We start from the raw sequence: 24,810 nt of genomic DNA on the forward strand, positions 1-24,810 counted from the left end.
GTCTTCATATAAAAGGAGCAAATGTCCTGAACATGTGCAGTTTTGCATTTTAACTCGCCCCAAATCATAGCACCATCGTGACTGCCTTGACGGTAAATACGTTTCCTTGGGAATAAACAGCATTTTGCTGTAGAAAAAGGTCGTGACTTTTATGCAAAGTAGTGCCAAATCTCTTGTTCTGCAAGATGGAGGTGGGCAGACAAGCAGGTGGGCCAGTGGGCCAGGTAAGCTGCAGAGTAATAGGTGAGACAGAGCAGCTCCCCCACAACCATCCTGCTCTGATGCCACTGCCTGCTACAGTGGTACCTCGCAAGACGAATGCCTCGCAAGACGGAAAACTCGCAAGACGAAAGGGTTTTTGGTTTTTTGAGTTGCTTCGCAAGACGATTTTCCCTATGGGCTTGCTTCGCAAGACGGAAACGTCTTGCAAGTTTGTTTCCTTTTTCTTAAAACCATTAATACAGTTGCGACTTGACTTCGAGGAGCAACTCATAGCACGCGGTGTGGTAGCCTTTTTTGAGGTTTTTGAAGACTTTGGTGATTTTTGAAGCTTTTCCAAAACTTTTCCGACACCGTGCTTCGCAAGAAGAAAAAATCGCAAGACGAAAAAGCTCGCGGAACGAATTAATTTCGTCTTGCGAGGCACCACTGTACTTGCATCTTCATTGCACTCGACTGCTGAGACAGAAATGGTGTTGGTATGAGCAGCTGTGGCAAGAGGAGCCTCTTGACAGGTGTGCAGGCCAATCCACCTGATAATTGTGTAATATCACAGTGATGCCATGTGATTCACAGGTGTGTTGCCCAACCCACCTGTCAAAGCTGGCCTGCAAGGTGGAAATGATCCCTTGTCTAAGGGAATCAAGTGGTGGGGTTTGGGGTACTGGGAGGTGGAGGTTGGTGGAGCTGGGGAGAAATGTGAGCAGGGGCACAGCACCTAGAGCCCGTGTGCAACACCTCGTGCATTTGATGAAGTGCCATGATAAATTTGTCTTGATTTTAATGTGCTACAACGCTTTTAATTGATCTTACGCTCTCATGCATTTAAGAGAATGGGAAACACCCCTTCCGACTTAAGATGATACCATGCAGGGCAACTTACATTTTTAAAAAGCTCAAACAGGAGATACAAAAGACAAAACAAAAGCTTGTCGCCCTAAAAAAAAAGTGTTTGCTATCCAGTAAGGCACATCACCGGTAGTGATGTATGGAAGTGAGAGCTGGACCATAAAGGCTGATCGCCGAAGAATTGATGCTTTTGAATTATGGTGCTGGAGGAGACTCTTGAGAGTCCCATGGACTGCAAGAAGATCAAACCTATCCATTCTGAAGGAAATCAGCCCTGAGTGCTCACTGGAAGGACAGATTGTGAAGCTGAGGCTCTAATACTTTGGCCACCTCATGAGAAGAGAAGACTTCCTGGAAAAGGCCCTGATGTTGGGAAAGTTGGAGGGCAGAAGGAGAAGGGGATGACAGAGGACGAGATGGTTGGACAGTGTTCTCGAAGCTACCAACATGAGTTTGACCAAACTGCGGGAGGCAGTGGAAGACAGGAGTGCCTGGTGTGCTCTGGTCCATGGGGTCACGAAGAGTCAGACACGACTAAATGACTAAACAACAACAACAACAAGGCACATAAAGAGATGGGATCCGTCAAACTTTATGAAAGCAAAGACTTCTATGACTAGGGTTTGACCACTGAGAACACTTCTTGCCCTTTAGAACCATTTGTCTGTGTGTACACTAATGCATGCAGAATCAACTAGAACTCCTAGGGATTCATTCCTCCACCAAGATCTCAAAAGTCAGACATGCTATTGGACTCTCAGATATGCAATTGGACTCCCAGCTCCCATCAGCCCCAGCCAGCTTGTTCATGGATGAGAGAGATGCAGTCTAACAGCAGCTGGGGAAGCACAGCTTCCCCACCCCTGCTTTAACCAGATCATGGTCCTTGTAATACAAAGATCTCAAGGCTAGCCCCTGTTAAATTTGACTCTCTAGTAGGAGGATTGTTCAGAATCCTAGTCGTCCCCTTCTATTTAAAGCTCCCACTGAGTGTGTGTCGTGCTCCCACCAGCCCACAGAGCCTTGCTAAATATTGCAATAGCACACTAAAAACAAAACTGAGACCATTAATCTAACTCATAACACAGTTCTTGTTTCTTCTTAATAGTTAGGAACAACACAGCATCTTGAAGATGTACCTACCCTCTGTACACTGAATGAAGGCAGGAGGACAGCACTTGGAAGCAGTGATACACTAGTCCTGTTCAAATGGGGGCTGCTTATTTATTGCTCTCCCCTTTTCTCCCGCTTCATCTGGTATAGAACCATGACAAATGGGCAGGGCCAACAAAGCCTAATAATAGGAGTTGGCACATCCCAAAGGCCAAAGGGGAAAAAAGGAGAGGAGGGGAGGAAGCATCCCACTGTAGGGACCTGCATCTGCAAATCCACAGGTCTGAAGAGAGGAACGTTTAAGCACAAGATCAGCTTTTCAATGGAAAAGAATGATCCACTTCAACTTGCATAATAGATGGTCTAAATAATGACACACACAGAGTGTGCTGTAGGATTCCAAACATTACTTTTGCATAGCTGTCAACTTTTACCTTTTTTTAAGGGAAATTCCCTTATTCCGAATAGGATTCCTCGCAAGAAAAGGGAGAAGTTGACAGCTATGCTTTTGGTTTGGTTTGCATTATTCTATAGGCCTCCTCTTTTTAATACATACCACAAAAATTCTCAAGGTCTTCCCATTCCCCAAGTTGTCCTCACCTTTGGTGAGATCCAGAAGAGCTCTTTTTCTGTTTGTTTCTTTATTTCTCCCCCTTATGTACATTTGTTCGTTTGATTCAAAATTAATTGAGGAGGGGAAATGGAATGGAGTTTCCTGTAAAAGGACATGGTTAGCTTCTCTCAAACTCCTGAACAGGAACCTCATGCTGCAACATGTTCTTGCAGGTCCCGCTTAAGAACACTTTCTTTTGAGTAAGCCCTGTTGGACTCAGTGGGGCTTCCTTCCCACTGCATAGGATCAGGATGCAGAAAGTGTTCTGGAAGAACCTCAAAGAGAAAGTATTGTGACTCATGCTATAAATGCAAAATGTGCTGCCTTCAACAAGAGGCTACTAGTCTTCCGATAATGAATGTCTTCCAGAAATCAAGAGGCAAAACTGTGTTCCATTGTTTGGTTAACATTAACAGACTACAGCTCTGGGTTCCTCTTAAAAATTACCTCACTATTTATTCTGGGTCTGGTCTGCAAATAAAACAGTTTCTATATATAAAGCAGGAGTTGTTCTTAGCTTACGTTTCCAGGCGTCATTTTCATAGATACAGGCAAAGTCTCATATTACCAGCGCAGAGAAGTCACGCCTGCTGGTGTGTAAGAACTGTTGTTGATTTAAGGCAGCTTCCCCAGTGACATTTCTCAAGAGCAAATCCTGTGGAAGAAAAAGAGCACAAATACTTTTTAAAAAAAGTTTTTAATGCAGTTATGCATGTGGCTGACCTGTGAAGTGCAATGCATTCAGCTGGGTAAAGGGTCAAATAAAAAAAAAAGGGTCACCACTCTTGGGGGGCCTGTTGGGGCCTTTGGAAATTTTAAGAATGGGTACCAGTCATGGGGATGTAATACAATGCAAAATGCCCATTGTGGGATATGTAACATAACATCAAATGGCTGTCACACCTAAAAGAGCAGAAAAAAGAGGACCACAGAATGGTGTGTGTGCCCCCCCCTCATCAGCTATCCCCATCAAGTGGGGTGGTGGGACTTGTACTACCTCAGCTACCGCCATGTTTGCCCCAGAGATATGCTCTTTGCACCTCTCCTCATGTCAAAATGCAGACCCTCCAAGGGCCCCAATTTTCCAGGGACAGACCCAGATTTACAGAAGCCGTCCTGGTTTCTGATTTGATCCTGGAATGTCCCGCTTTTACTTAGGATGTCCCTATTTCTGGGGTATTGGGGACAAATTCAAGATGGCAGTCAGAAGCTGCTCAGCTCCATAGTGCCAATATCTCTTCGTGTACACAACTATTTTAGGGAAAGGTCGTCACTCAGTAGTAGAGTATCTGCTTTGAATACAGAAGGTCCCAGGTGCAGTTCTCAACATCTCCCTATAGGGCTGGGAAAGACTCCCTGCTTGAAACCCTGGAGAGCTGCTGTCAGTCAGTGTAGACAAGATTGAGTTAGATGGACTAATGGTCTGACTTTGTAGAAGACCGCTTCTGGTGTTCCTATGTACAGTACTTGCAAGTATGTCCAACTGGGAGTCCTGATGCAGTAACTGTGTAACTTAGCCTTACTCTAACTCGAAGCAGACTTGCAGCCCCACTCTGAATTTAAATACTTATAGGACTGTGCATTAGATGAGATTATTTTATATTCATAGACTGCTGATGGCCAGTTGCTGCAATCGCTTGTGTTCCTCCTTCTAACTATGTTGAGCTGGTTAAAAAAATGTGCCAATAACACTTTCTGTTCATATATTAAATAGATTGAAAAATGCCTCCCAAGTGAGTGGTTACTTTATAATCTTTGTGGAGTTAGAACAGGGAAAACATCTTTGCTATTAATAGCAGATGGCAAGCTAAAAAGATGTGATAAAAGCTTCATAACTCATCTCTTCTGAACAATGTCAACCTGTCGTGTCTAACAGTGAAATCCGGACCGGGCCAGTTACCAACATCCTGATTGGTCACTATGAAAACAATTGCAGTCCAAGTTCATCTAGACAGCAAACTGGATTGAATTCACTCTGGATAAGATGCCACATGGGGGGAAAAACACAAGGGGGGGGAGTACTATAGCACCACTAGAGAAGTGACAGCTAAAAAAATGTTAGAGCTGTATATCCAAGGGGTAAACTGGGCTTAGTTTTCTCTTAGGATGCTTGTTCTGTTTTTCATTTTGTTGCTAGGACTGAGTGTTCTCTTCGTTTTGCTAAAGCCTCCATGCAAAGCCTTTCAATTCAGCTGAGAAAGAAGATATAAAAGCTGTTCATTTAAAAAAAAAAGTTTGGCACCAGAGTTGTACTTAAAGTAAACTAAACCTCAAAGTATTTGAACTTCTTTTTCCCTGGTATCCTGGCTGTTATAAAATGTATTTCCATTATTATCATGTTCTAGTGACCCTGAGTGATACTCAGTTCTGCATGGATTTCTGCTAGTCCAATGGGATTGCTCTTCCCTGCAGCCCCCCACATGCTGACCAAATCTGCTGCAAAGGCTGGGTTGGGGAGCCTGCAGAACAATTTGGGGGGCTGCAGAGGATAGAAGGGAAATCCAGTCACACATCATTGGATATCACTCTCTATGCTTTCTTTTACAAGTATTTATTGATTGATTTAGATTTATTTGGAGCACCTCCTAACATTAATCAGTTGGCATGGAAGAATCTCATGCATTTTGGTTTCTTCAGTTTCTCATTTTTCCAGTCCTACGTTTAGATCCCTACATTTCCATACATGGGTGTAGCCAAGAGGGGGCAGCTGTCCCTCATAATCAATAAAAATCAATTAAAATACATAGCAACCTGAGGTTCTCCCCCCCCCAACAAAAGGCCTGCCCCCCAACAAAAATTCTGGTTATGCCCATGTTTCCATGCCAGTTTGCAATTTTTGTTTTCAAGTTCCCATTAAAATTCTTCAGCCTTTTTGTGTGAATGTATCCTACTATATACTGTATACATTTTTATATGCGATTTTGTCTAATAAACACATTTTTTGCAAAGCATTTCAACCTAACATGCATTTTTGTCTGTTATTGTTGCTAATGTGTGCCTTTATATGCACATTTTGCCCTAGCATGTGCGTTTTCATACATATTACTTGGCTGGAGAACCGCGTTGCAAAATTCTAATAAGCTAATTTCAAATGACAGTTTTGTCTCTGTTTGCATATCGTTTCAGAATTAGAAGTGCAGAATTAGACAAGTTTCCCTTCAGATGTGAACTGAATAGAATTTCTCCCCCAACCCTATAACCAGAGAACATTTTTCTTTTGATATCATTCCTTCTATTTCCAATGTTCAGTCTGTGAGCGCCGCTGCTTGTGTAGCCAAGAGTACCACACACATACACATGAGCGGAGGTATCAGTAGGGTTGGTGGAACTCCAAGACTTTCAGAAATATTAAAAAATAGGAGTGGGAGGTACACCAAAAACAGTATGATGAAGATTGAGTTTGCTCAGTGGACACAGAATGCTGACTATTTTGTGTAGAAAATGAGTGGTGGTTGTTGGTGGAACGGATGGGATTCTAAACAGCAGCATTCCACACAGCAATACTTTGTTGCCTCTCCCTCTTGTTATTTGTGGAATCTCTAAAGCTGTGTTTGAAGCAAATATCCAGCCCTGTCTGATGTCTATTTATTCTGAGATATCTAATGTGGTGCCCTCCAAATGTTCTGGACTACAACTCCCATCATACCATGACCATTGGCCATGCAGGGGCTATAGTCCAACATCTGGAGGGTTACTCCTGGAGTAATTAGAAACAGTGACAGGTTTGCTTTTGTTGTTTCTTCCTCCATCCCAATCTCTTTTCCTTTTGTGCTGTGTCTTTCAAATTGTAAGTCGGTGACTGTTGATCATTTGCAAGCCACTCCGGGAAATGTTTTCAGCTGAAGCACATGATTAAACACTTTAAATAAACAGGAGACACAGGTTTTCCCTGGCCGCTAATATTGGTCCCCAGTGTCTTGTCTACTCCAGGTGGCAACCTTGTTGTCATGAACTGGCAGGAAGGAGGAAGAGGATCCTAGCGAGAGGTGTAGCTGGGACTGGGACACACTGGGCAAGCTGGAGATGGGGAAGGAGACGTTGGTGTAGTAGGAAGTACTCACAAGGTGATGGAGGATGATGAGGGGATGGGGGCCAGTGCACAGGACCCAGAGCCACAGGACCCAGCACCAGAGCCAGAGGGGCCCCTGTCCCCATGAATGCAGCGGGCTCTAAGGCATAGGGAGCAGCAGAAGTGGTGCTCCAGGAGACTAAGGCAGGCAATGGCCCACAGCCCAGCTCCCTAGCTGGCCAGGTGGGGCTTGCTAGCTCTGGGAGAAAGTGTGTGATTCCTCAGCAGGAGTAGGCTTGGAACAGGTGAGGGCCACATGCCTCATCAAGCCCAGACGCTGCAATCAGCATGCAAAGTATAAAAAAGGCAGCATGTTGATAGATCTTGGCTTTGATGCTTCAGGATCTCTGTTGGACTGCTTCGGTTTGGACATGTGGATTAACCCTGGACTGGGGACTTGACATACTGACTTGCTTCCAGGTAGGCTAGGGGTTCAGGACACTTGCCTAATGGACCCTGTGAGAGCTAGCATACATATTGTTAGAGATTTGGAGTAAAGCCTATGAATTAGTAACTGCCAGGGTTTTGATTAATGCTTTGGGCCATGCTGTAAGATTTGGACTCTCTCCATGCAGACTGAGGGTGTAAATAGATGAGTAAATCCTATTTCTTAAAGCATGACAGCCTCCATTGTGTCTTCTGTTCTCCAAAGGGACACAGACCCTGTGTGAGCGTCTGAGATCCCATGTGCTCTTGCCATGGCTTGGCAGAGGGAGGTACTGGCACTGGGCTTTTGTAACAATAATTTTGTAATTGATTCAGAAAGTGGTAATTGCAGCTCTAGAACCCAGGAAAACTTTCCATGGTCACTATGATCATGTAATCTTTTCATGATTGCTATGACAATGAAGTTCTGAGCTGGTTTGACAAATTGTGAAGCAGGCTGGAGGTTCTGAACTTGCTCATTGACTTTTTGAACTTGACTGCAGGCAGACATCCTTTCAAGTTCTTGCTAGTTGGTCCCTGTTGCATCAACTTCAGTTCCAGTATGGCTGCAACTGAACTCATTGCTGCTTACAAATCATGGAACTTGAAAGACTGCTCAAAGTGTTGACCACCCAGCCACAGACATGAAGGGAAAACAGACCACCTGTATCAAAAAAATTGAGAGTAGATTTTGGCCCTACTGGGATGCCCAAAGACAGTGCTAAGCTAGCCAGTCTCTCTCTCCTGATCTGGATGGATTCCTACTCTTTTGCAGAATGTCCAAAGTGATGTCTTTGCTTCCATGTACCCATGCTTCCTACTGTGAGGTGCAATATCCAGCTCCTCATTTATTATTCTTATTCAGCACCATCAACACACATTTACAGAGTTTAAGAGACTTCTGTAAACAAAAATAAAAAAGATCTCTCTGTCCCAAAGGAGCTTTCAGTATAAATTATGAGGGTGGGAAGTCAACCTTGCCTGCTTACCCACCATTGGACCCTGAGCTACCAAACTTGTATTGATTCAAAAAGTGGCAGTTGCAGCTCTGGATTTGAGGGTAGTGTATGTTTACATGGTCACTGTGACAATTAGGTTCCAAACTAGCCCAGCCCATTATGAAACTGAGTGCAGGTTCCAATGTTTCTGATTACATTTAAAATCTCCTATAAACTTCTTCAGTGCAGGGAGAAGTTATATAGAAAATAATATATTCAGGATCAGGAGCACTTAAAACCTCATGGACTCTCAAGTTGGCTGCCCAGCAACCAGAAACACAGGATATCCATTAGTAGTATTATCAGTGCCACACTTTTATCTAGTGTTTTTCTTTATGTGCTTTAAATGTATGCATCTCCTCCCACCCAACTTTTTTGGGTAGTATTTGTGAATAAAAAGAAACAAAAGGACCAGGATGCTATACCATCTTTGGCAAGGATTAGAAAATGGGATTGCCTAATTAGATATACTCCAGGGTAAAACACTCATGGAACATTTCCCCATTCCATATGTATGGTTTCTTTTTCTGAGATCTAATAATACACCTTTTATCTTGATTTTGGTTTTGGAAACTGGAAACTGGCTCCATACTTTCTTTTGAGAAGCCCGTTTAGTTCTGCAATAAAGTCAGGTTATTTTCTTATGATTATTCTTGGAAAAACACAATTGTTAAGGACTTAAAGGAGACTCAATGGTAATACTTTTGTTTACAGAAATGCTAAACTAATCTGGCTGCTTTCCTCTGGACATTTTCTTCAAGCTCTTGCACATAGTTTGTCAGCATAACTAATGCTAAATTCAACTGCATTTTCCATCAGGAACACACCACTTTGGGGGTTCTTTGGTCTGAAACAGATGTACACAAGTGGGGATCTGTAACAAAATGCTTTGTATCCTAGTAGCTAAGATCCCTTCCAGACGTCCTTTTTATTGTGTATTCATTGTGATTTGTGCTCATCATACTTTTGGGGAAGTAACACGCAACCCCACTTGTTTGAGCTTGTAAACATTTGGGGTGGTGACTCTGTTTCATTTCCAATCACTGCATATTCCGTATCACATATTTTATTTTTAGACTTGCTTGTGCTATGCTGCTGTCCCTCCAGATAATAATAATGTGGTAGCACTGGGGAAACACTGTAGAAAAACCTAAAGCAGAATAAATCCACTATTATTGCATCCATCTCAATAGGATTTACCTCTGAACAAACATGGGTGGGGTTTCATTGCTGGTAACCAAAAGAAGTTCACAATCTCTTAGCCTAACCAACCTAAAAAAAATCAAAATCAAAGGGGAAGAACCCCAGCTCTGTGGAGGAGTGGGCAGGTGTTTAAAATGCAGTAAATACTGTTATAGAGGGTTCTTAAACCATAGAAATTTAAAAATGGTAGGATTTTGATTATTTGGAGTACTGAAGGGAAGATTGAAGGCGAGTGGGCAAAATACAGGCTAAGCTTGCTTTCCACCTGGGATAGAGGCATTAACATGACAAAAGGTGTTGATGGCCCACCTGAGAGCAATCTTGGGCCTGGGCAGACTGCCAGAGTAACTGAGTGTGAAGAAACAGGAAAAGAGTGTCTTTAGCAAGGTGTGCTGGGAACAAGGGGGAGAAAAAAGGGAGCGATTGATCTTGGGCAGACTGGCTGGGAGAGATGCCTTTGACTCCAGTGCTGAACTGCTGTGGGGAACAAACTCCTCTTGAAATGAACATGTAAGATCTGGACTCTCTCCATGTGGACTGTAGGTGTAAATATGTGAATAAATAATATTTCTTAAAGCTACAACAGTTTCTGCCATGTGTTAAATTTTCCAAGAGAACATAGACCCTGTGTTAGTGCCTGGAACTGCCTGGAATATTGCAAAGAGGGGGTGGGGGTGGGGGCATCCAACTTTTGTGACAGGAAAGGTAAGAAATGGAGGATATAGGCTGGGTATTGGAGCTAAGCAAATAACCAACTCAAATTAACATATGTATTTGTAGCCAAGTGAAATGGCTATTTGATTTTAAAAATAAAGTGCCCAACATTTACAAGACACTCCTTTGGATTCCATGACAAAAGAAATACAGGATATAAATGTAAGTAAATAATAGCAGACCCTTGACCACTATGCTTTTAAAAATTAACAATCAAACAACCCTTAGTTTTGTACAGTCGCTATCACAGCTAAGACAGCCACTGATCTCTGGCAAGGTCTCAAACACCTTTGTAACATCTGTGTGACAGGAAGGAATTCATTAGGCACAGCATTTCCTGGCTCAGTGATGGTTAACAATAGGAAATTTTTGCTGCTTGAAAGTGTTCTAACCACATAGATTTATGAAAATATGAAGGCTGGAGGAAAATTTCACCTTTAACTGCACTGACTGTGGATTAAAACAGGAAGGGGAAAGAGGAGGCAACTAATTTGCAGTATGTGACCCTGAGCATGGGCAGGTTTGTAGCACTTTTGAAAGATTTGCGGCATCTATTTTTCTGCCCTGAAGCAAGGTCCTGAGGCCACCAGAGCATCTGCCGCAACAGGCGAGATTCAATGCCAGCCCTACTCAGAGGAGACCCATTGAAATTAATGGACGCAGCCCATTAATTTCAGTGGGTCTACTCCTGGTAGGACTGTTGGCTACACAGCCAAATCTCTTAAAACGCAATCCTAACCAGGTCTGGTGAAAAGGAAATTCTGTTAGTTTTTTAAGTTTTCAAAACTTTTATTATGAAGTTAAAATAACAATCCAGTTAAGAAATATGAAATAAAAAGTCCCCCCCTTTAACATCGAATTCACTGTGTAGTCTTATGAGAAAGTTATGAGGTAATGGCTGGGGACCCTTGTTTGTTTGTTCGTTACATTTCCTCCCTTTATTGTACATCCTATTAAATTCAATGCTGCTCTCTCCCAGGTAAACGGGGTTAGGGGTTGCAGCTTGTGCCATTTAAAGGTGCCGCAAGCCTTCACTCGCACGCTCCTAAACATTTCGTTTATACGCATTTTTGTTTCGTGAGGTAGGAGGGAAAAGCTTTAAAGAAGCTTCCCAAGTGTGAGGTGGCTCCGGCTGGCATTACTGGCAACTTCGCGCAACTTGTGCCAACTCGCCTCAGAAAGTTACAAAAGAAGCAGGAGGTGGAAAGGGTGGGGGGGGTGAAAAAAGGTGGGAAAACACCCGGATGGAAGAGGTGGCGCCAAGGGCAGCTCTCTCCCCACCCCCCTCTCCCCGAGGAAAGCCAACGGTTTTAGCGCGAGGGAGCGTCGCGTGCCTTCCCCTCCGCAAACACCTTTGCCCGCTTGGCGCTTCTGCGCTGAAACGACGCCCAATCAGCCGAGCGCGCTGGGTCTCCCCGCCACGCCCACCAACGCAACCCCCCCCCACCGGCTCTCTCGCGCACGGTGCTCTCACCCACCCCCCACCACCACCACCTCCTCCTCCTCTCACTCGACTTTTGTAAACTCTCGCCGCCAAAGCTCGCGAGAGGACATGTCCGCGGCTGTAGCGTCCAGAGAGGGTGAGTGAGGGGCGGACTTCGGGTTCGCGGCGGGGTTCAGCTGACGAAGGGGAGGAGAGGGCGTAATGTGTGTAACTCTATATATTTGAGAGAAATTATTTTCCCCCTCTTTCCCATCTTTTCCGTTCTCCCCCCCCCCCCCACATGACGGCGATGGCAGCGCAGGCTTGAGGCGAAGGGTCGCGGTTGGGCGGGGGGGGGGGGAGTGGAGCAGGGGGCGACGTTTTTCCACCGAGCGCGCGCGCACGCGACACACAGCCGTTCCGCGGTCTTGGTTGTTTGCGCGAGCGCCTGCAGATTGTGACCTCGGGGTCCAGAGGGGGCGGGGCTTCCAGGAGGCTGCGAACTCCGCAGGGACCCTCCCCAGAAGTGGCTGCATTTCTAGAGCCGGCAAAATTGCCGCCGGGGTCGGGTCATCGCGGGTTAGGCTTACATACGTGTGTATGCGTATGCCAGCACGCGCGCCGCAGGGTCTTAATTTTCGGGTTCTGTGGTACTATGACAAGGTGCGGGGAGGGGAAGAGGTAGAACCAGTAGGTAGGATGGCACCCTCCCCAAAAGTCAGCAGGACCGATCATGGGCGTCGGCGGTTTTAGGGCCGACAGTGACCTACCTGCTGTACCTGGAAACTCAAGGGGAAGGGTAGTAACGCAGTAGTACTGCATCGTCTTTGGCCAGCATCTCCAGATCGGGTTGGGAACAGGGCTGCCAGCCTGAATAATTTTTTTTGGGGGGGGGCGGGCCAGGTAAACACTGCCCCGCATCATAGATGGTGTGCAACCACAACGTTTGCCTATCAACTGGGGGATGCTAGCACCCTCAAATATTTTGTTTGGGGAAGGTGAAGGGACCTTGGCCCCCAGGAGTTGGCTCCTTTTGGTGGGGAAGTCTCCTGCCTGAGAATCATTGCCAGTCAGGGCAGACACTTCTGAGCTAGATGGGCCAGTGGTTTGTCTCAGAATAAGGCAACTTCTAGTATTCCTGTTCTTACATTCTTCAGGAATGGTAGCAGTTTTAAAACACACACATACAGAGTATCATAATCATAATAGACCATGGCACATAAGGAGAGCTTTGCTGGGACAGGCCAATTACCTGTTCTGGTCCAGCATCCTATTCTTGCAGTGGCCAACCACATGCCATGGGAAACCTGTAAACAGGACCTGAGCGCAACACTACTCTCAATTCCTGTGGTTTCAAGCACAGTACAGTACAGTATTTAGAAGCAAACTGCCTCCAGCATAGTGTAGTGCAGGGATAGTCAACACGGAACCTTCCACATTTTGTTAGATATACTCCAAATCCTGTCAGCTCCAGCTAGCATGGCCAATGGCAAGGATAGTGGGAGTTGTAGTCCAGCATCATGTGGAGGCCACTGTGTTGGCTGTTTCTGGTTTAGAAGTTAGAATGACCAGGGTTCAAGTCCCCAGCTACACTCTTGCAAGGTGTTGTGAGGATCATACAGAGAGAGCAAGCACAGTGTACATTGCCTCCAAACATCAGAGATGGGACTGGATAAAATGTAACAAGTAAAGTAAAATAAATTTATGGTGTACTTTTAGTATTCAAAAAGTACTTTTTATACAACAGGACAAATATATTCATTACTTGTCTAGTGAATGACTTGTGAGCCTGTCCCTTCAAAAGATGAGAATTTTTCATTGGGACTAGGGAATCCTGAAATATTTCAGTTCACATTGTTTGGAAAAGTCTATATCTAGTGTATGGAAAATATACAAGTAGCTATTTTTCAGTAACAATATTAACCCTAATGCTTGAGAATTTTAAATGAACAATTTTGTGTCAGTGGAAGCTTTGCCATTTTACATGGAGTTGCAAGGGGAAGAAAATCACTGCAATCGGTATGAAGGGAACTATGTGCTTTCTGTTGAATTCTCTGGGGCCCTGTGTTTCTGTTCTCTTAATTTCCCCAACAATTTGCCTGTGCTCTTTACTGAGGAAAGTAGCACTACCACTTTATTCACCTGATTTGGCCCTGATCTAGCTGTTTGCATGTGTAGCATTGGGTGCTAACAGCCAGAGCTGTATGTATCCATGTCTACTCAGATTAGCAGGGATATGACTGACCACTGAGACTGTGGATACCTCAGTTGGTAGAGTGTGATACTCTTAATCTTGAGGTCGTGGGCTTAAGCCGCGTGCTGGCCAAAAAGATTCCTACATTGCAGGGGGTTGGACTAAATGACCCTTGGGAATATCTTCCAACTCTGCCAGTCTATGATTCTATGAAAAGGTGGGGAGCCGAATCTAAATGTCTGCATCCCTCAAGACACAATCTTAGCACTAATGGAATACAGATTGGGGCGGGGTAGAGATGGCCTGCTGCTGTGACAGTATTGCTTTTCCCTCTTGTCTTAAACTGAGGTTTATAACTTTCACTTACGTTATCAAAAGATCTTTTTCTTTTTTCATTTGTGAGAGGTGGGGGATTTATTCTATTTCACTGATTAAGAGGGAGATGCACAGCCTTTAAGGGAAAGTCCATAAAATAACAGGGACATTGCTGCAGTGGGAGGGACTAGCTTTATTACTTTTTTGTCTGAAACTTTTATTATACCAGTTAGGGTTACTATAACTGTAAAATCACTGCAATAAAATGAATAATAAAATCACAGAATTGTAGAGCTGGAGCGGATCTTGAGAGTCATCCAGACTAACAACCTGCAATGCAGGAATCTCAACTAAAGTATCAATGACAGAGGAGAGTCCACCACCTTCTGAGGCAGTCTGTTCCATTGTCGAACAGATCTTACTGTCAGAAAGTTATTCCCAATGTTTAGTCAGAATCTCCTTTATTGTAACTTGAAGCCATTGGTTTGGGTCCTACCCCCTGGAGCAGAAGAAGAGCTTGCTCAATCTTCCATGTGGCAGCCCTTTAGATATTTGAAGATGGCTATCATATCTCCTAAGGGACGCGGGTGGCGCTGTGGGTAAAAGCCTCAGCGCCTAGGGCTTGCCGATTGAAAGGTTGGCGGTTCGAATCCCCGCGGCATGGTGCGCTCCCATTGTTCAGTCCCAGCGCCTGCCAACCTAGCAGTTCGAAAGCACCCCCGGGTGCAAGTAGATAAATAGGGACCGCTTACCAGCAGGAAGGTAAACGGCGTTCTGTGTGCTGCGCTGGCTCACCAGATGCAGCTTGTCACGCTGGCCACGTGACCCGGAAGTGTCTCCGGACAGCGCTGGCCCCCGGCCTATAGAGTGAGATGGGCGCACAACCCTAGAGTCTGTCAAGACTGGCCCATACGGGCAGGGGTACCTTTACCTTTACCTTTTATCATATCTCCTATCAGTCTCCTCCTTTCAAGACTGAACATACTCAACTCCCTCGTAAGGTTTGGCTTCCAGACCCTTTGTTTGCCCTCCTCTGCACATGTTCCAGCTTGTCAATATCCTCCTTAAATTGTGGCATCCAGAGCTGGGCACAGTACTCCAGTTGTGGTCTAACCAAAGCAGAATAGAGCAGTACTAGGACTTTCCTTGATCTGGACACTACGTCTTCTATACTTTTACATCTTCTCCACACAGAGTACCTACTGCTTGCTTGCTCTTCCTCTTGTTTTGAACATAGCCGAAAAAAACCTTTTATTCTTGTTTATAACCTCTCATGCAAGCCTGAGCTCGTTATGCCTCACCTTCTCCCTGCCACTGCTGGCTACTTCATGATTTCAGCTTTCTTATTTCTTATACAGGCCCTTCTTACATCTCAGCTCATCTGTAAATTCCTTATGCAGATATAGTGGTTTCTTCAGATGCCTCCCACTTTTCTTTCTTGTTGGAATTATCTGCATTTGTGCTTTCAATATTTCACCTTTAAGAAACCCCCTTCTCTTTGAGTATTTCTGACCATGGGATCTCATCCATTAGTTCCTTAAACTGAATTGAACATTGAGTTTCCAGTGTGATAACAACTTATGTCCCATTCCCTTCCCAGCTCCCAGAGGTACCTCGGGTTACATATGCTTCAGGTTACATACGCTTCAGGTTGCAGACTCCGCTAACCCAGAAATAGTACCTCGGGTTAAGAACTTTGCTTCAGGAAGAGAACAGAAATCGTGCAGCAGCGGCGCAGCAGCAGCATGAGGCCCCATTAGCTAAAGTGGTGCTTCAGGTTAAGAACAGTTCAGGTTAAGAACAGGCCTCCAGAATGAATTAAGTTCTTAACCCGAGGTACCACTGTATTCTGTAAAAGAGGCAGCTGGATTGTTCCAGTGGATGTATTTGTCACTTTTGAATTGAGGAAGAGAGCCAAAGAGGACGTCCTCTGGCTCGCTCCTTGGTTTAAACTGTCCCGGTCACGCCCCCCCCCCCCCGGCCAGTGGATTAGCTGGCTGGACTCTGACGTGGCCGGGAACCCCCAGGCAATGGGGAACAAAGTCCCCCGCCCCCGGTGAGAAGTGGGTGGCCACACGGTCCACCGCAACTTCTCCCCACTGGGAAGTGGAGCGAATTTGTCACTTTTGAATTTCTGTAACCTTAGCCTTTTTGTACACAAGGTGAAAATCGTTTTTGGTTACCTTTGGGTCTGGGAGCCTGAAGATCTTAAGCTGTGCTACTTGTTGAACTTAATTACATAATCATTAGCCTCTCCTTTTGCTGGTACTAATCTTTTAAAATTTCCTGTAAGTGTTGAAGTAGTAAAGACACCAATTATAGAAAATTTCTCTTTATCTGTCACCATCCATATGGAAAGCTACATGGGAGGGGAAAAGGGTCTACCATAGCTTTCTCCTGACATCATAGGTCCCCCCACCTGTGTGTAGGCATATTTTCCATCATGTAGCACACCCATACACACCTGAAGTCCAAAACTAGGTTTGTTGGTTCAACTGATGTTTGTCAGTTTTATCAAAGTAAATATCAGACTGTAGCTGTGGCCTTATTTCAACTGATCAGGACTGTTACCGCCATTGTGTCTTGCATACAGTATATTTGTTAATGCAATCTTATTATTTGCCTATTTTGTAACAACCTTAAACCTTACTTACATACTTGAAGTTTATTAATTTCACTGGGTCTGCTCTTCGTAAATCTTAGTTGAATACCACCCTAAGTAAGGATAACTTTTTTTCTTTATGCTGCTTGCGGATCCACATATGATTTGCAAACTGACTGAGCGTGTTTCTCACTCAGGTTTTCAAATTATTTAAGGAGTTGTTGAACTGCAGTGGAGCCAAGACATACCTTTGTGGGATACAACTTTTTTTTACTTTTTTGTAATTAATGTTTGCCTTCTGGGATATGTCATATGTGGTTTATCACATACTGTGATTATGCTTGGAAGGTGCTTGCTCTACAATCAAAACAGTTGAAAAGGCTACTTTTGCATTTGTGCCTTCAATATTTCACCTTTAAGAAACTCCCTTAACTCTGAGTATTTCTGAATATTTTCAAGATTCAGCTGATCATGAAAATTTGTATTTTTGTTTTACAATATTAAATATATTCCATCCTGAAACTACTTATGCACGAGGGATGTGTTTTTCTTAGCAGTCATATTACAGCATCATTGTGAACAATTGTGGATATATTCTTTATTATTTATGTAAAGGATAAATATATTCCCTTCCCATTGCTTTTTTTCCAGAGCAAAACATTTCCTAACTTTTATCTGAATACAGTTGCTATTTTGAAAAGCTTTGCTGTAACACAGTTCAATGCTTCATGGTATGCTTTTTAAATGTTTGTATTTTAATTGAGATTTATTTGGTGCCTCTTCGATTCTATAAATTTTGGCTAAAATGGAGAAGCAAGTATAATTTATGTTGGGAATATGCTCCAACACCAGGAGCAAACATTACTAAAATTTGGGTGCTCAGTCTCCTAGGAGCTCTAGTAATGATTGTGATCATTTTTGTTTTGTAAGAAAAGTGAGAATTGGAGTTTCCTTTTAAGCTAGGAGTTGATCCTGATCTATGTGGCCTTAAGTGTATAAGTGATATGGGATGTGCCATCTTTATTCCTCTTATCTTGGAACCCCTGCACACAAGGAGGCAGTTCTATCTGCCTGGTTTGTTGGGGCATCCAGTGTATTGTATAATTTCTCAGTACTACCTTGCCGGAGACACCTTTGCTCATTAGGCATAGAATACACCCTTCTCTCCTCTACCTGAGCCTCTAAGGTAGAAGGAAGATAAAGAGAGCATAGAGTCAATATGGTAAAATAAGATGGGAACCTTTGCATTCTTACTACAGTGCAGCCATTGAATGACTGGAATAGTTATATGTGCAGTAATCAGTGAGGTAATATTTACATAACAGAGTGTATGGTTACATAAACATTGTGAACAAGAGTTATAACATAGGAGTGGTATTCTCCTGATCTTATAACAGTCATTTGCGTATATGAGACTTAAAAGTACATAAAAATTTAAGATGAGCAATTCTTTATACACAATAGTTGGTGCACTGTATATTTGGACAAAGATTAAGACAAACTAAATAATAGTACAGCAGTCACTAGAAACTAACCAGCAATTATCCTCAGATGACCCCATCTTAATTCTATATATTAAACTGCTTTTAAACTTAAGTTTACATCCACTATTCGTTCTGTATATTAAAGGAGATGTTTGACATAAAGCAGCCCCTGGGAAGGGGGGAGAGAAGTAGTCTTCTCTGCATTTTTAAAAAAAGAAATGGTACATGTTCTTATTCATTCCTGCCTTCTGTGTATTTCTCTGCAAAAGTAAGCATCATTATGTAGAATTTTCTGAAATTGCCATTTGGGGAAATATTTCTAATTGAAATATAAACTGGTGATGAAAAGAAGAGAAAATGTTGGGTTTTCTCTTCTAAACCCCTCATTAGAAGTGTGAATTTAAATTATGAATTCTTGCTATGGTTCTGATAGCAAAGGCTCGATGCATAAGTGTTTGTATAATGGAGAACTTTAATATCTTTTAGATTGAATTCTAAATAGGAACAACATAGCAGGCTCAGAACTTAAGTAGTCATAATACTAAACCAAAAAATACCTTAATTCCCACATGCCATATATAACCAACTTAGAAATACCAAAACAGCAAAGGGCCTTCACTTTGGTCGATGTCAGGCCTTCCCCTCAGCTATCCAGGAAGGCCCTTTTAGGAAGGTACCGTACGAGGAGGGGAAATGCCCCTGTGTCTCAGGGCAGCTAGAAACTATTGAACATGTCTTCTTCCACTGCCAATATTATGCAGATGTGTCAGGTTCATCCTGCGACTTCTGCACCAATTTTCTGCACAGACAGAGCAATGCTATACCTCCTTGCTACTTCAAGATGCAAACCCAGATGTAACATACTCAGCTGCCAGGTTTTGCACTGCTATGATGGACATTCACCGAAGAATGGTTTGGGTCATGTACCAGACCTAAACTCAAGACCCGTGCCCTCTCTTGCACCCTCCTTCTATAGTTACATTTGCAACTTCTTGCTCTTAACTCTCTAGCTGATTTTAAGTCTCCCTCATGCATCCCCCCTTCTTTGAGTCACTCATTTTAGCCATTTTATTTCCTAAATTACTGTGTGTTCCTATTTTAACCTATGCTGGTCTTTGGCCGTAATAAAGATGATGGTACTATTCTATTCCGTACAGTTAATGGAATACAGTGGTGCCTCTCAAGACGAAAAGAATCCATTCCGCGATTCTCTTCGTCTAGCGGGTTTTTCGTCTTGCGAAGCAACCCTATTAGCGGATTAGCGCTATTAGCGGTTTAGCGGCTTAGCGGCTATTAAAGGCTTAGCGGCTTAGCTGCTAAAAGGCTATTAGCGGCTTAGCGGCTTAGAAAAAGGGGGGGAGCGGGGGGGGGGGAATCGCAAGACTAGCAAGACGTTTCGTCTTGTGAAGCAAGCCCATAGGGAAAATCGTCTTGCGAAGCAACTCAAAAACGGAAAACCCTTTCGTCTAGCGGGTTTTCCGTCTTGCGAGGCATTCGTCTTGCGGGGCACCACTGTATCATTTTCTAATTCTTTAGCTGGGTGATAAATGTTACATTGTGCAAATCTTGTACTTGAGTACTATGTTAAGTTAATCAGGGTCCCTTTAAATTAGTTTTATCTTCTCCATGTATTTAGTGGAAACAGGAAAACTGGACCTGCTCCAGCCACACAAGGCAGCTTCCTGAATCAGGAACTAAGATTATTTGTATATATAAATAAATGTTAAGAGGAAATTTTAGATTCTTTTTTTGTGATCTTTCATTTTCCAGATTCACATTGAATGTATTGAAACAGACTGTAAGGGACACGATTTTAAGTGGTTAGTGGTGAGGTAAGTAAGTTTACATATCAGCATGTATTAGTCCTCTCAAAGCATACTGTAGCTGAAATTTACCAGCTTTCTACAGGGTACTCAAGGCTCCTTCAGCCACAGCAAGCTCATCTTGTGCACAGCTATTGACAACGCTATTTTCATTGTTTGCTTATATATTCTTCAGTAGAATCTAAAACTAGTTCATGGGTAACAGTTCTTCATTTTTTTGGCTAGATTTCTCCCAATTTTCGCTTGGCAAAAATAATTGCACATGATTGGCTTTAGATTCCTATGTGAGGGAATGGGTCTTCTACTCACACAGTGAGAGTGGTTGTATATCAACCCACATCTTCCACATCTACAATCCCCGCGTCTGCTGGAAACTGCCAAGGAAGGGGGAACACTACAGAGCAATTTTTTGGGCAGTGGAGGAAAAGGGGGGGAGTATAGCTGGGGGTGGGGTGGGATTGGCATGCCCCTATGCATTTCAGTCACATGGCAAGGTCTTTCAGATCCAAGCTAATCTATCTATTCCAATAATTCCCTAGTTATGCTTTCAAATTTAATAGTAGTTTCATACTTCCTTGACAGTTTTTCCTCTGCAAATATTTTACTCATTTTAAGAAATGCCATTCTGCTCATTTAGGAATTATTCACTGAATTTCTCAATCATGGTTTCTAATCCTAACTCATTTTGTGAAAACAAATTTGTATTTATCAGTATATTAAAAGATCCATGTTAAAGTTTTTGACTGTTTTGTACTTTCATATTACTCAGATTCTTGAAAATACATCTTTTGAAGTAACTGAAGAATTAGAAAATGAAATATTACTCCTTTGGAATTAAAACACATTTATGTCCAGAGAATTATGAAACTGATTCCATTATCCCAATGGGGCTTTGAATGTATTTTTAATAATACAGTAGGTTCCCCTTACCCCACACTTGTCCACATGACAAATCGGTTGTGAAACTGAAGGGAGTTTCACAACAATTTGTGATATGCTAGTCATCAAAGAAAGTCACACATTATTATGCACTGTAGCAAAAAATGGACACAAACTTCTCTAATTTCAAGAATAGCAATATTTGTGCACGGAGTTTGACCCACATGCAGTTTGAATTTTGGTAGAAGTCCTAAGTAACTCATGCATTCAGTAGGATGTTGCAGATTATGCATCAGAGTAAGCACATTACAGGGCCAGATTAATAATATGGAATTAATCAACTTTCAATCTCTGCATATGTTACATTTGTAGAATAGTGGCTGCTGAAATGGAGCGAAGTGTGTGGTGGTTCTCCATGGGTAGTTGCTTGTGTTGCTACTTTGTTTCATCTTATTTAAAACTGCTACCACTGTGAAAGAGCAACTTGACACAAATAGTCTTCTGTAGGGCAAGGAGGCCTCCTCATGGCCAGTGGTCAGGGATGATGGGAGTTGTTGTCCAGCAGCATCTGGAAGACCACAGGTTAGCTATCCCTGCTATAGGGAGTGGTTCCTGTGTCACTTTTTCAGTCGCACTGAAGACAAAATGAATGAATTGATCCTTACTGCCTTTTGTCTGTAAACAAAGAAAATCTATCTATAAAGATGCTGTAGTTAATACTGTGACTTAAAGTATTCTTAGGAATAAGTTCTACTCAAATCACTTGCTTTGTAATAAGTGGTTTTTAAGATCCAAGGTCCTAATGTATTAAATGAATGTAAAGAAAAATGTGTGTGTGTGTTTTAAAAATTTCATACCATCATTTTATTTTTTTGAGAGGATAATATGAACAAGAGATCCTATGAACACTTTGTAATTCTAACTGCATTGTGATTTACTATTCTTAGGGGGCAGATATTCCACCAACTCAATAACGATCAACATTGTTTTCAGTTTATCGCACTAAGTTTTGGATAGTCAGTTAAATCTTGTCCTTGCATCGTGCACTGTTAGTCATGAAATGTAAGTGGATCTGTCAAATAAGTTTTTATTAATTAGAGCTTGATTCTTGTTGGCCCCAGGGACTAAACTCTTCTTCCACCCACTCAGAATGAATTAGAGATTTGAAGTGATGGCCAGTAATGGGCTTAGTATTTGCATAAAGGTTATTCTTTGAATCTTAAAAAGTTGTTTTTTAAAAAAATAGAGAATACTTGTAAGAGTAAATAAAGTAGGTTTGCCACAAACATAAAATATTTTTAGACTTTAAAATCAGTTTTTACATTATGTTTACAGTGGAGTGGTCTAAATACAGGCAACATCTGTTTATTTGCATTAAAATATAATTTAAAAGTATACATTCATTTTGTGATATTGGCTAAGTAGGCTTTGTGGGAAGGGCCTCTCATCAGATCGGTAGCTGTCCAAATATTGTATCTACATCAAACATGTATCAACATTACCAATTTCAGAGGAAATTGTGGGAAATTGAGCTTACAGGAAGTACATCCACCCGTCCGGCTGATTTAATAACTTTGTTTTCGTTATTTCTCTTTCTTAACAAGTAGGTGCTTTTTGTTTTAGCACTTTCAGGCAGCAAACTGCATCACACATAGAAAGCACTTTAAGACTGCAGCCTTAAATGTGTTACTGTGCACCTTAACCTGGAAGTAAATCCCACTCAATGGTTTTTACTTTTGAGCAGAGATGTATAGGATTGCACTGTTCACGTATTTGCACTTCACTTTTCTAAATCTTCCATCTCTGAAAAAAGTTAGGTTGTACTGTGAGGCCAGGCTTTCAGCACTTGTGCAAGTGGTTCTTCCTTTCTCCTTCCTCTCAACCAGCTGGAGCACTATAGCTTTCAGAAACCCAAGAGATAGCCCAAAATAGCATATTAGTTGTGCAATATAATTTAAACTCTTCTAAAACCTCTAATAATGTGCCTCACAGTTGCAAAATCTGTTAAGGTTTTGTTATATTATGATAATGAAATATTTTATGTAGCAGCTGTAACACAGTATCTTTACTAGGACCAAAAAGATTTGCTGATCCTAATAAAAATATTATGCCTTTGGATTCCCTCCTGCCCCCTCTAATAGGCCAACATGACTATCAGCAATACTACCGTATTGCCTCGAGTCTAATGTGCTATTGAATCTAATGCACACCTCAATTTTCAGAACCTTGAAACCAAAAAAAGTATTTGCTGGTGAATGTAAATGTGCCATTGAATCTAATGCACACCTTAATTTTTGCAACGTAACTTGGCTAAAAACGGTGAGCATTAGATTTGAGTAAATATGGTATTTTAACATTTAGATCCTGCAGCATAGCTGCACAGAGCCCTTGGGGAATGAACAACATATTCAATAAAACATACACAATGAAACAGAATAAATTTAAACTATTAATAATCATTGCATTAAAAAAACCACTCTACAAATGGACAGCAGAACAAAATATAAAAACTTGACTGGTAGATTTGATTCAAGTTTCCTCATTAATCAGTAAGGCCTGAAACAGAATAGTTTTCTTTTAAAAGGCTGGTGAAAATCTAGTTGACCTAGGGTGAGTCTTTCAGGGGGAAAAAATGCTGCTGCAGGAAAAGGACATGTTCCTTGTCATCCTCAATCTATCCTATGACAATCTAGCCTATACACCCCTTGGTGTATGGGTATGGGGCTCATACTGAAATGATGCTCTCTAAAAATGCCAAAGCCATTAGAGCTTTATGGTTGAGCTTTAAAGAACTTTGAATTGTGTTTGGGAGCCATTGTAGATCTCTTGGTACATCTCAGTAACTCCTGATAATGAGGCTGTTGCATCTTGAACCCACTGAAGATTCTGAACAGTCTCCAGATGCAGCTGCTGCCCCACATAGAACATATTGTAGTAATCTAGTCTTAAGGTTATCAGGCATGTAACCAGGTCACCATTTTTCAGGAGTGCTTGCTGCTGACGTACCTGCTTCAGCTGGTCAAGTGCTGTCCTTACTGTGACATGTTGAGGTTCCAGAAACATTCCCAAACTGCACACTTGCTCTTTCCTTGAAACTGCTAACCATTCAAATTAGGGGAATCCTCAGCTCCCAGATAAGGTCATTATGAATATTTCCATCTTAAGACTAAGCTACTGTTTATTCACCCTTACGCAATCCTGTCATTTACCCCAGGCACCTGTTTATAGCTTTCACCGTATTATATGATGTCCTCTTGCTCTAAACATCAAGCGAATTTATGCTAGCAAGTTCATGTAAATATCTCAAAACAAAGAGGACAAATTGGAATCTTACAGCACCTAATGAGATGCAGCATTAAGCCCCCAGCCCCCTGTTCTGAGGCCAACGTAAGATGCAGGAGAAGAATAATCATAAAGCAGTGCTTCCAGTCACATAATGTGACCCAGAAGGAGGTTCGGGAGATATATCATACTTCCTTGTGCATCTCTTGGCAAAGGTAATCAAAATGGTTTCAGTCCTAAATCCTAATAATGTGGATCAATATAATCAGTAATATTCAGAAGTCTCAGAATCTGTGTTGCCAATCCTCACATTTCCTAGCATATTAGAAACTGTCAAGTACCGTAATTGAGATCCATATGGGTCATTCTGTCCCCTCCTCCCGAAAAGGTCTTATAGTTGCCTTCAAAGGGGCAGAATATAGTTTTCCACAGAAGAGAGATAAATCTGGTCAGCCTAGTCTGGCCAGCCTTTCCTGGCTCACCCAGGATGGGCAAGAGTAGTGTGTACACATGGCTGGATTTGCTTTTTAAAGAACTCTATATCCTCAGGTAACAACAACTGAAGCTCATTGAAGCAAAATTGATAATTTGAGACTGTGGACAT

At 42.4% G+C, this 24,810-nt stretch overlaps 2 protein-coding genes across 4 annotated transcripts in view; one reads left to right on the forward strand and one right to left on the reverse strand.

The window, feature by feature from the left end:
- The window catches only part of LOC114584321 (nucleoside diphosphate kinase 3), a 261,547-nt gene that overhangs the window by 30,575 nt on the left and 206,162 nt on the right, over positions 1 to 24,810 (reverse strand). The window lies entirely within an intron of this gene.
- Positions 11,508 to 24,810, forward strand: part of MRTFB (myocardin related transcription factor B) — a 97,118-nt gene continuing 83,815 nt past the window's right edge. The window contains exons 1-2 of one of the 3 annotated variants that reach the window (XM_077918477.1): positions 11,641 to 11,784; positions 19,993 to 20,054. Coding sequence is in view for 1 of the 3 variants with exons in the window: in XM_077918476.1 (XP_077774602.1) it covers positions 17,467 to 17,469; positions 19,993 to 20,054 (65 nt within the window). In the remaining 2 variants the exon portion in view is untranslated. Of the gene's footprint in view, positions 11,785 to 17,444; positions 17,470 to 19,992; positions 20,055 to 24,810 lie in introns of those variants that run through there. The other 2 variants (XM_077918476.1, XM_028706078.2) reach the window with 2 other exon arrangements.

Source organism: Podarcis muralis, chromosome 14, assembly GCF_964188315.1.
Source record: "Podarcis muralis chromosome 14, rPodMur119.hap1.1, whole genome shotgun sequence".
In the NCBI taxonomy this organism is placed as follows: Eukaryota; Metazoa; Chordata; class Lepidosauria; order Squamata; family Lacertidae; genus Podarcis; species Podarcis muralis.